This window comes from Prunus avium, chromosome 4, assembly GCF_965620075.1.
Source record: "Prunus avium chromosome 4, drPruAviu1.hap1.1, whole genome shotgun sequence".
NCBI lineage: Eukaryota > Viridiplantae > Streptophyta > Magnoliopsida > Rosales > Rosaceae > Prunus > Prunus avium.
In genome coordinates, this window is record NC_142287.1 from 35,060,142 (window position 1) to 35,072,496 (window position 12,355).

Consider the following 12,355-nt stretch of genomic DNA (forward strand, 5'->3'; position numbering starts at 1 on the left):
GTTGCTGCCTCTTTATTTTAATTTTTTTCCCCCTAAACTTTAGGGAACACCATCAACACCCACAATTAAAGTTCCATATTGCTTATTAATTCTGCTAGCTGGGTTTTCTTCTAATTTATCTTTATCATATTTTGGTTTGCTTAGAAGAAAAGAAAAATCATGGGTCATCTAAGCTAAATGCAAAGCAAGTTCAGAATGAGCTGACTGGCTGGCTTTTAGTAGAGAAATATGGCAGATAATTATGTTGTTTTCCTCCATGGAAAGACTGAAGTGCATCCAAGGGGAAAAAGTAATGTGTATATACATATCTTTTTTAAAAAAATAAAATAAAATAAACTAATTAACTGGAAAAAGAAAAAAAAAGGTGCTCAATATTGTTGAAGTTCTGCCCCCACTGGGGACCACAAACCATCACCCATACTCCAGCCCATTTGCACCTAATCAGTTGAAAAATTTGGGTGAGAAAAGAAAAAGGGTCTTCTATATAAAGAATGGACTACCACTAGCTCTCCTCCCCCACTATATACACTCAGTTTACAGCAGCTGCCTCCCAACAAGTTCACTTGCCACTATGGCTTCTGCTGCAAAATTGTTCTCTTTCCTCTTCTTCCTTGCATCTCTCCTCTTCTCTCAACAAGCTCAAGCTAGAGAAAGCCAATTCTTTAGCAAAGTGGCCAATGTCAACAACAACAACAACTATGTGAAGGAGACAGAGGTCCCCAAAACAGAAACCCCTGTGAAAAAGCAAGAGCAAGAGCCAGCCTTCATTCCAGAGACCCAAAGTGGATATGGTCTCTATGGCCATGAGTCTGGCCAGCTGCCTCCCACCACCACAACCACTGGTGCACCCTACACCACCACAACCACCGGTGTACCCTACACCACTACCAATGGTGCACAATTCACCACCACCAACAACAACCTGCCATATACAGCTGAGTCAGAGAAAGAGCAGCAGCACACCAACAAGTACCCTGAGACCTACAGCACCCAATACCGCCCCAACAAGAACAACTTTTACTACAATGGCAACAATTTTGAGAGCAACCCAAGTGACACAAGGTTCACACAGAGCAGCTACACCACAACCACAACCCCAACCAATTACCAAAACACCCACTACAACTACAATGCTGAGAAGCAGGGCTTGAGTGATGCAAGGCTTACACAGAGCAGCTACACAACCCCAACCAATTACCAAAGCAACAACTACTACAATGTTGAGAAGCAGGGCATGAGTGACACAAGGTTTTTGGAGAATGGAAAGTACTACTTCGACCCTAGTAGCGAGAACAACTACAATCAGAACCAGTATGAAAATTCAAGGGTGGTGGATTCAAGAAACTGGTACAACAACAGGGGTAACTATGGCAACAACAATGTGAACCAGAACGAGGATCAGTTCCAAGAGAGTGAAGATGAGTTCATGCCATAAGCTGAGACTTGTTTTGATTAGTACCACTTTGCTGTGTTTGATATATTTGTTCTGAGAACATATATTTAAGTGGGAGTTAAAAACACAAGAAAAATAGAATATTTTATGAAGGGTTTTTGTAATGTTTATTTAATTATGTATCTGTTGTGTCTGGTTTTTCATAAGTGCTAAATGTTCATGCTTTGAAAAAGCTGAAGTTTGTGGACTTGAGTTGAAACAAACAGTCAATAAAGTATATATGATGGTAGCTTGTGCTTATAAGAGCATTTGCCTTATTTTAACTCTTTAATTTGCTAAGTTGGTTGGTCTTATGTCTGCAAAACAGTTCATATTTGTTCATCCAGGCTCGTTCATAACAAGGTCATCACCTACGCTCTCCTAAGCCTTGAGCCCTAGGCTAGCTCCTAGCAGGCTCATAGTCATATTGTCAAAGACAAAGGAAGGAGACTGAGATCAAGGTTGCTTTCAAGTTTTCAATATGGCCAGGCCAGGCGGCATGCACTGTATTCATTTTCGACAAGAGTAATTAGTTGGTAAAAAGCATAATACCATTCAACTTCAATTGCGGGGAAGCTGGGTCTCAATCTTTTTGACCAAAAACTTTTTCTTTTTTCCCTTCTTTGGATGGTTATACACAAAACTACAGCTATGTGGGTTTCCTTTGCGCCCATCTTATACTGTACATTGCACAAAAGAAAGTGGAGCAAAAAGAACAAAATCAACATCCAGATTTGATATTTGATTGTCATGATCTGAGCTGCCAACACGCATCAACCTTTAACCTCAAAATGTACCATTTCTATGTCGTTTGTGAAGCCAGAAGATATATTAACTGTAGTTTTGTTGTCTCCAATTAATCCCAGTATGCCATGGAATTGAACTATCAAAGTTTGAGTAACAGAGTAACTCTGTTTTTTTTTAACCATCCACCCAATGCATGTATATTATTAATAAGCATTTATATTATATAAACTAACCAACTTAATTGGGAACAGATAGAGGGTAGAAGGGCCTCTAGGAGCAAAAGCTATCTTGCAATTTCGGCGTTAAGTTTGGTCCAGTTTTAAAGCTTCATTACCTATTCATTCAATAAAGAGCAAAGCTAGCTACAAATCAAGACTTTTTTTTTCAAGGACCTTTCTTGTTGAGAGAGACGATAATATACTAAACTCACACACACAACACAAATGTTAGGATTTGAACCCAGAACCTTGCCTCAAGAGCAATTACTCCAAACCACTATACTAGTAGGTCCTTTGTCAAATCAAGACATTTTAAAACCTCACCAAAACTTTCTTTTCTTTCAATTCCGTTTCATCAAGTGAGCTGAGTGTGTTTTCTTGCCATCTTCCTCATCCATCCAAGTAATGCATGCACGTGCATTTATATTATGAACTAACTAACCCAGTTAATTGGGACCAGATATAGGGGCAACAGGTTCTCTAGCAGCAAAAGCTGTTCTTGAAAATTTGGTAGTCTTTATGAATATAGAGGCCCATTTCACCAAAAGGGTATATAATTGCAGTACTAGTACTCATGAGAGCATGTAGGACTAATAATCATCCCCACCCCCATTAAATTTTTCAGTTTCATCATAGTGTCCTCCCACCGTCTCTATATATCCTCAACTTATTTAGCATCTTGCTGTAAAGTGACCTATAAATAAATAAAAATCTACTTACACACCACCCTGCCTGCCTGCAGTAAAGAAAGTGGAGGGCAAGTGTAGGTCTTAATCTTAAACTTCAATTTTGATTCCCTTCAATGTGAAGTATGAACCCTACAATTAAGCCCAATGAGCTTTTCTTTGTAATGGACTATGGGTAGTTGCCCATACCTTGTGGTTTAACATTTCTCAGAAATACCAAAAACTTTCTTAAAGCACAAGCCTGAAGAAATACTAAACAATCTGGAGGGGCTGGGTAACCCATTATGTAGCCCACTATAAACAGTTTGAACTTTGATGAGAAGAAAGAAAAGGCGAATGGGGTGTGCTGCGGTCAGTCACTTCCACCGGATGAGTGATTTTAGACCACTGATATGCATGAGGGGCTAGCATTTTATCAATGATCAGAAATTACTTACGTGTAGTCATTTAATTTATGAAGATTGGCTATACAGTCTTCAATGCATGCATCATTTTAATCAACGGTTTGCGATTGTGATTAGCATTTTCTTTATTGAAAAACTTGCCAAATTTGCAGGGCTTATAAGTATAATGGAAGTGTGCTGTTGGCATTCAAATCCCTAGCGACCAAAACAAAACAAGTGAACCATAATTAATAATTAATAAATTCCTTTATATGTAAAAAAAATATAATAATTTAGATCATGATGATCCTGCTCACACTCTAGGTGCTGTGAGTGTTTGGGAGTTGAAAGACGATGGTCATGGTGTTTGGGATTGGGATTTGGAAAGTCATGGTCCAGTCAAGGAGACTGCAAAATGGTGTTTGGTAGACACAGCTTGCATGTTCGACTTAATCTCGGCAAATCCTCTCATCAAAAAGTGGAACGAGGAGCACCCGGGAGGACAAAAAGGGTTTGGTGCTAGCTTTCGATCCAAATAATGAGGATGTCTTGTATCTACAATTGTTTGGTCGCATTGTCATGTACAACATTGGTGCAAGAACGTTAAAGGAGACCACTTGGACCACTCAATTCACACCTTTCATTTTAAGATGGGGAGGGAGATCTGCCTTCCCAGTCTTTCCTTTTGTGCTCCCATGGTGGCCGACGCCAATACTTACCAGTCGTTCAAATCATCATCATGAAGCGGAAGAGCAGCTGCATACACTAGTTTCATCAAAGAGGCCTAGGGAAAATGGACGAAAAGAGACTGCTGCTGCTCACTACAAGAAAAGAAGGCAATAGTCACGTTTTTTAGTCAACAAATTGATTTTGGTGACAGTGGGTGGCTTGTCAATGATTTTGCTTGCTTGTCACCATTATTTGTGTTGAACTCTCTCACATTTCAATTTATTGATTGCATATGATTTAAGGATTCAGTTGTGGGAAGGAAGGATGGAATTGCTCAATACTTGCTCGCAGTTAAGGACTTATAATTACCTTTGCAAGGCCTTGCCTTATGTATTTACACAGAGACATAGCTTGGATTTGGATTCAGGTATGGAAAGACTGTTGACTTTGAACAATATGTTGTAAAATTGGCTAATATAATCTTTTAAATGATTTTTTTGGAAAATGAAAGGTAATTAGAAATTGTTATTTTTTTTAGGAATATAATACACAAGCTATACACTCACTTATTATACAAATACAAATACAAATATAAATATGAGAATTAATATCTGTCATTCAAATCAAACAAAATAATAAAATATTATAATTTGATATGATGTTCAGCTCTTAATTGCAGCTATAGAAAGTCAATAATTTGTGTCACCAAACTGTCTCATTCGTAACGAGGAGCAAAAGTCACAGAGGCATATGTAACAAACACTCTAATTGTAACTGCATCGTGACTATTGGCTTTTGTCACTAAAAATCGTAACTAATAGGGACAATAGTCATGCAAAATATAGTTACTACTGCCCTTTTTTTTTTTTGAGTGGCTGACGCTTCTTCTTCTTCTAGGCGGCCGAGGAATGGTCTAGAAGTCATCATCATGCAGAGAAAGAGCAGCATCATACACACACACATAGGAAAATGGACGAAAGGAGGCTCCTGCTGCTGACCCTTCATCTTCTTCTTCTAGGCGGCCCAGGAAACGGTCTAGAAGGTAATTCAATTTTTAGGCATGCATGCATGCGGCAGCTTTAATGAGGTTGAGCTAAAATTAGGCCCAATGAACTTTTCTTATGGTCTACCGGCGGGACTATAATGCGGAGATTTTGTGCGGAGGTTACTTACGGAGACTACTTTCTGGCCCGTTAGATTGATCAAAAGGCTAACATTAATATCCTCTTTATGCTACAACCGGGTTAAAATTACCCATCACAAAAACTACAACCCGGAACTTCTCTCTCATCTCTCTCCTTTTGCAAGGTCAACACTGATGATTGTCAGAGTATTGGAATTATTAGTGCTGGTGGTTTATTACGCAGCTGGTGCTTGGCTTAAGGGATTTTCTGTGAAAACCCAACAGTCACCACCCATCCCCCTCTCCTTCCGGCGAAAACCCAACAGTCACAACCATCGCACTCAAACCCAACCCACCACAACCTACTCCATATCCAAGTTTTGGAGAGAGAGAGAGAGAGAGAGAGAGAGAGAGAGAGAGCATCTGGGTTTTTTTTTCTTTTTGGATCAGATCTAAGTATTGTTTAGATTTCATGTTTTTTCTTGGTTTAATGTCACAGTTAGCATTTTGATTTTGATTTGGGGGTACTCTGTTTCTGTGTTCATCTGTGCAGTGGGGCTCTATTTGTTATAGATCTCTGGTTGCTCTGTCAAATTTTATAGAAAAACTGGGTTATTGAGAACGTTCTGTTGTATATATATATATATATATATATATATATGTATAGAGAGAGAGAGAGAGAGAATGGTTGGGGATGGGTTGGCTTCGCTGGTTTTTTTTTCTAAGTTGGCTGGCGTTTTGGGGCTGGAAAAAGGGAGAGAGAGCTGGGTGTGGGGTGGGATGGTCGTGGTGGAGGCGTGGCTAGCAGGCTAGAGTAGTTAGAATCGAGGGGAGGTAGTGGGCTGCGCTGGGATGAATGAATTTCCTCCCTTTTTTTTTTCCCTCATAATTCTTTTTTTTTAATGAAATTTGAAAAAGCATTCTTTCTGGGTTTGGGTCTTAGCCATATTTGTATTTTTTTCTTTTGGTGGGACAAGATAATATTCCAAGAGATGCATATTGAGCCAGTACAAGTTGATCTGGAAGATTTCTAAAGGCTAGCACAAGCATCATGTGATTCAATTTGGGTTGGGTGTACTGATAAGAGTATGGCTGTCTGGGGTAGGGGGTTGGGAGGGGGCTGGGGTTGTGATTTAAAAGAAGAAAGAAAAACGGATGGGGCGGGTTCACTTGTTTTTCCTTTCTTCGGGGTTGTTGGTGCTCTGGCTTGGAAAAAGTAGAGAGAGCGAGCAGGGGTTTGGGGTGGGCGAAGGGTGAAGGGGAGAGAGAGAGAGAGAGTTGTAGGGTTTTTTAAGAATAATCTTTTAGCAAATACAATTTTTTATTTATTTAAATTATGTTTAAAATATATATTTTTCATTTAAATCCACGTGACATTGCAAAATAATAGTCATTTAAGATAAAAGCAATATAATAATAAAATAAAATTTTGGTACAGAGGAGAGAAGAGCAATATAATAATAATTTAGGGTAAAAGGAAATAAAAAAACAATTTAGGGTAAAAACTAATATAATAATAATTTAGGGTAGATAATAATAGTTTATGGTAAAAAGGAATATAATAATAATTTAGGGTAAAATGCAATATAATAATAATTTAGGGTAAATAACAAAATAATAATAATTTAAGATTCATAATAATATAATAATAATTCAAGATTCAAACAATATAATAATAATTTAGGGTAAATAATAATATAATAACAATGAAATGTGGCGCAATCGTAGAACGCCACCTGTCGAAAACAATGACAGCTCTCCTTTCTGGGACTACCACATGTGATTCCCCATAATTTAATATTACTTTTTTGGGATTTAACTTCTAAAATTCATAATAAATAAATTAAATATCTAAAAAATACACCAGAAAGTCCTATAAACTCCTTGTGGCATTCTCTATGCCCTCAAGCTCTAAAAATATAACTTCCACTTATAAAAATATACATTGATGACAAAAACTCAACTTTGTTTCTAAACAATCTAAAACACTAGTTGATGTTTTATACTATAACACTTAAGTTATTTGAACAAACGATTACTATGAACTCCAATATGTTAAATCATGATTTTGGACCTCCATAATTGAGGATGATGTCGTGAGGAGTTTGTAGCAATTTTCGGTGTATTTTTATGATTTTTAATTTATTTATTATGTATTTTAAAAGTTAAATACTAGAAAAATAATATTAAAGGGTATAGACCAATCGTGGGTTGCCACTTGTTGGGAGAAACACTGACGGAGCCACCTTCAGCTACTGCCACGTGTCGCTCAATATGATTTAATATTATTTATCTTGAATTTAACTTCTAAAATTCATAAAAAATTTATTAAAAATTCAAAAAATACACCGAAAATTCCTATTAACTCTTTGTGACATTCTTTGCACCTTCAAGCTCTAAAAGTATAGTTTTTAAATTATAAAAATATAAAATGATAACGAAAATTCAAATTTGTTTCTAAACAATGTAAAAATATTAGTTGATGTTCTATAACTTAACACTCATGTCCTTTGATCCAACAATTACCTTAAACTCATATATGTGAAATCATGATTTTGGACCTCCTTAATTGAGGATGATGTCGTGAGGAGATTGTATCAATTTTTGGTGTATTTTTTTGATTTTTAATTATTTTAAAATAATTTTTAAAGATAAACTTCAAAAAAGTAATAAAAATTATATGTGGTGCAATCGGAGGATGCCACCTCTTGGACACCTTCAACGCTGCCACTTGTCGACCTATACCATTTAATAGTATTTTTCTTGGATTTAATTTCTAAAATTCATAATAAATTAATTAAAAATCCAAAAAATACACCGAAAATTCTTATGAACTTCTTGTGACATTATCTACGTCATCAAGCTCTAAAAATATAATTTTTATTTATAAAAGTGTCAAGAGATAACAAAAACTCAACTTTATTTCTAAGTAATTGAAAACACTAGTTGATGTCCTATAACATAATACTCATGTTCTTTAATCCAACGATAACCTTAAACTCAAATACGTGAATCATGATTTTTGACCTCCATAATCAAGGATGATGTCTTGAGTAGTTTTTAGCAATTTTCGGTGTATTTTTCTGATTTGTAATTATTTTTTAAAGAATTTTTAAATATAAAATTGGAAAAAGTAATCAAAATGACATGTGGAGCAATCGTGGTACGCCACCTGTTGGAAGCACTGAGGGCGCCACCTTCAGCTGCTGCCACATGTTGCCCTATACTATTTAATATTATTTTTCTTAGATTTTACTTATAAAATTCATAATTAATTAATTAAAAATCCAAAAAATACACCGAATATTCCTAAGAACTCCTTGTGACATTCTCTACACCCTCAAACTATAAAAGTAAAATTTTCACTTATAAAAATGTAAAGTGATAATGTAAACTCAAATTTGTTTCTAAACAATATAAAACACTAGTTGATGTTTTGTAACTTAACACTCGTGTTCTTTGATTCAACAACTACCTTGAACTCAAATATGTGAAAACTCTTGAAACAATAGTAATAAATAGTATGAAAATCGGAAAAATGCCCCGAAAATTGCTCCGGCCTTCTTGTAATGTTATAAAACTTAGGGAAGCTATAAATCATCCATTTCATAATGAAAAAAGTCAAACGCCTTTTGATAACTCATTTTCCTCTCAACCATAGCTATATATACTTATTAACTTCAACTTCAATAACCTACATCAACAAGCATCTCCTGTGAAAGTTCGGAATTTTTTGATAACTCACTTTCCTTTCAACCGTAAAAATATATTTTGCAATAACCAACATTATAAGTATATTTCCTTAATATTCATTGTCTAATTTTTAATAACACAAGTATTAGTTTCCTTTCATATATAAGGTTGTAAAAGTATCTATTTTGTTATAATAATCTACATATATAATAATTCGACAACGTGTAGGCTCATGTGGGAACTTCTTTTTGCAAACCTCTTCTTGCGGCTCCATCTCAGCCATTTAAGTAATCTCAACGGCTGGGAAGAAAAAGTAAGCTCACACTAGAACTGGGTATGCTGCAGTTTCTCCTTCCTTATCGCGCCTTTTTTTTCCTTCCTTCCGCTATTTAATTCATTTTTAAATTTTAACTACAAACCCCCAAATCTGACAACCCAAATACCCAAAAACTTGTTTTAATTTGTTGAAAATCTCAGAACTGCAGTCACAGTCGCTCCTCCTCTCTTCGCTTACCCAGGCTCAATCTTCACTGGAATCTCGTGGTCGTCACTGTGTGACAAGTAAACCCTTTTATTCCTCTCCATATTCTAACTGGATTCTCTTGGTTATCACTCTGATTTGTGGCTCCTCACAGATGAAGACGATCGTCCACAATCGACAGCCCCTAATCCCAACGGATCGAAACTCAAGCGACTTTGAAATCGTGCAACGAGCAAACCCGACCTTCCTGCATATGAAGAATCAGAATAATCGATCTTAGGCTTCAACGATGAGGTCAACGTGTTCCGCTTCTTTGAGGCGAAGTGCACCATCGACGACTGTAAATGCCCGTAGTCAAACTAGTGAAACAAGCGGCCCTCAAAACGGCGAAACACAAACAAGGTCATCGCAGGAGAGTAGGCATCTCAATCCCCAATGTTTGGGCGATTGAGAATCTCACTTCTCAATCTCTTCTAGGAAGTGAGAGACGACGATGGCATACCTGGAACTAATTCAATTGCTACAGGTATGCCTTATTAAAAGCCTTTTTAGCACGTGAAATTTGGTAGATAATCAGCCATGTTGCTTTATATTATCATTTCCATCTTTGTCGACCAACAAAATGACGTATTTACTAGAGGGGTAGATGTTTGTCTAGTCTTAGCTTTCTCGAGAGCCACAACATCCCAGTGAACATGTACTCAATTGAAAAAACAACTGACATATTAATATGGGTGTTTTTGTGTAATAAGACATAATTATTAGTTGTGTTTTGGTTTCAAACTTCCTATGACAGTGATAAACTATTGACAGCAGTGACGGGTTGTTGATAAACTATTGATGGGTGACTGATACTATATTGGTGGACTATTGATAAATTATTCACTGGTTATTGATAAATTATTGAGGGGTTGTTGATATATTCCTTATGTCGCTTTCTGTGCATATGTTGCTTTTTCTGCAGTGTTTGGAAACTGATATCAGTAATATGCTAAATCACAATGTAATCAAATACATAAAGGAAAAATATAAAGAAATTGCTTAAATGTATTTTTGGTACTGCTGCATTTTATGTTGAGTATTCCTCTAAATGTTAATTTGGGATTGTTTTGTTTCTTTTTGGGTTTAATATTGGAATTTTAGCAGCTTGATTTTATTTTTATTGTGTTCATTTAATTTGTGCAGGCCCTTGTTTAAAGCTTTGGTTGCCTTGTGTTCAGAATCACAATGTTGCAACATCACTTGTTTGCCACAAAAATATGTTTCGTAAACGCTTCAAAAGGATTCACTGTAGCTTCAACATCGCTTTACTAAAGCTTCCTAAAATTTATTTTATTTTTACTAAGAAGTCTTAATTACTATTTATGGAAATTTGAGTTTGGGAAATTTGAAGTAATAATTGGAGGAAGTGAATCATTTATATTCATTCTACTAATGTCACGCTGCCAAAACAAGTTTTATAAAAGTGTCTGAATGAATTCACTAGAGCGTCATTGGTGCATCATTTTGGGTAATAGAAGAAAATATTAGCACATTGCATAATTTGTAAAGCTCCAAACATGTCATTTTGACTTTTGTCAAAATATGTTTCATAAAAGCATCACAAACGTTTCATTAGGGCTTCAATACTTATTCAAATATGAGAAATTGAATAAGAAAATTTGTACAAAAGAATGCAGGCTATGCAAAAGTCCAGTGCAGAACCAAAATATTATCATAACTTTAGATTCTATAAAAGGGAAGGAAATTGCATTGAAATGGAAAAACTTCCAACTTTGAAGGCAAGGAAATATGCTGAAAGAGTTGTGAGTATTGAAACAGATGATGTAATATAATCATTCAACGTTGTCATCTTTGCCAAACCAAAAGGCAAGCTAAAAACCTTGCACCTGACCATCGTACCACCGCCACGCATCTATCCAATTGTTTATTTGTTTTGACATCAAAATTGATTTAAAGCCTAAAATATGAAGTAACTGTCACAAGGAGTTCGTATGATTTTTTTTGTGAAATTTTGTGATTTATTATGATTTTTGGAAGTTAAAGCATTGTAAAATAGTAATAAATGAAATATAATGACACATGGCAGCGTTTCATAGGTGTGTCATTAGAGTTTCCGATAGGTGTCAGTATCGTGTAACGCGCCACTCGTCATTAGAGCTTCATTCTTGTGTCTTTACCTTTAAAAATTCACAAAAAATGAATACAAAATCCAAAAAATGTACCAAAAGCAATAAGGGGTGGAGGTAATGGATGTTATGGTGGTCATCCACATTCCATAGATTTATAACAACAAGGAGTTTTTAGAAATTTTTGGTACATTTTTTGGCTTTTGTATTCATTTTTTGTGAATTTTTTAAGGTAAAGACACAAGAATGAAGCTCTAATGACACGTGGCGCATTACGCGATACTGACACCTGTCCGAAACTCTAATGACACACCTATGAGGGTAAGATTCTAGTACAACAGAGTACAATAGATTCACTTAGAATTGCTTTTTCTGAGTCATTAGATTAAATCCAACGGTGTTCTCACATAGAGGTTCTCAAAAACAAGTCCCCACCTGAGAATAGCTCAATTGGACAATGGTTTAAAGTCGTCATGGGTGCGTGCGTCTAGATCTTTGAACACGTCAAAGGTGTTCAATGAGTTGTGAATATGACGCTGCATGGGGAATCAGTAAAGTATCTCTATCATGTCCAATCACATAAAATGATGGCGTACTTTTTCTGAAAAACCTCACACATCAGTCATAAGCATTTTAAAATATTACTGAATATTTTTCCTTGTCTATATGAGTGATTATATCTTCACTCTAATTTTTTTTTCTCAGTATATGTTTACTTTGAGGGATTCCACAAACATATAGTATAAAGAAAGATAACAAAAGTAGCAGATGAACAAATACAAACAACAACATAT

General features: G+C 35.8%; 1 protein-coding gene across 1 annotated transcript; it reads left to right on the forward strand.

Moving 5' to 3' along the window:
- Positions 1 to 499: 499 nt before the first annotated feature.
- LOC110770400 (E6-like protein) lies at positions 500 to 1,716 on the forward strand. Its single transcript, XM_021974538.2, has one exon. It carries the CDS (start codon positions 572 to 574, stop codon positions 1,433 to 1,435), a length of 864 nt encoding a protein of 287 aa, XP_021830230.2. The 5' UTR covers positions 500 to 571; the 3' UTR covers positions 1,436 to 1,716.
- Positions 1,717 to 12,355: the final 10,639 nt, after the last annotated feature.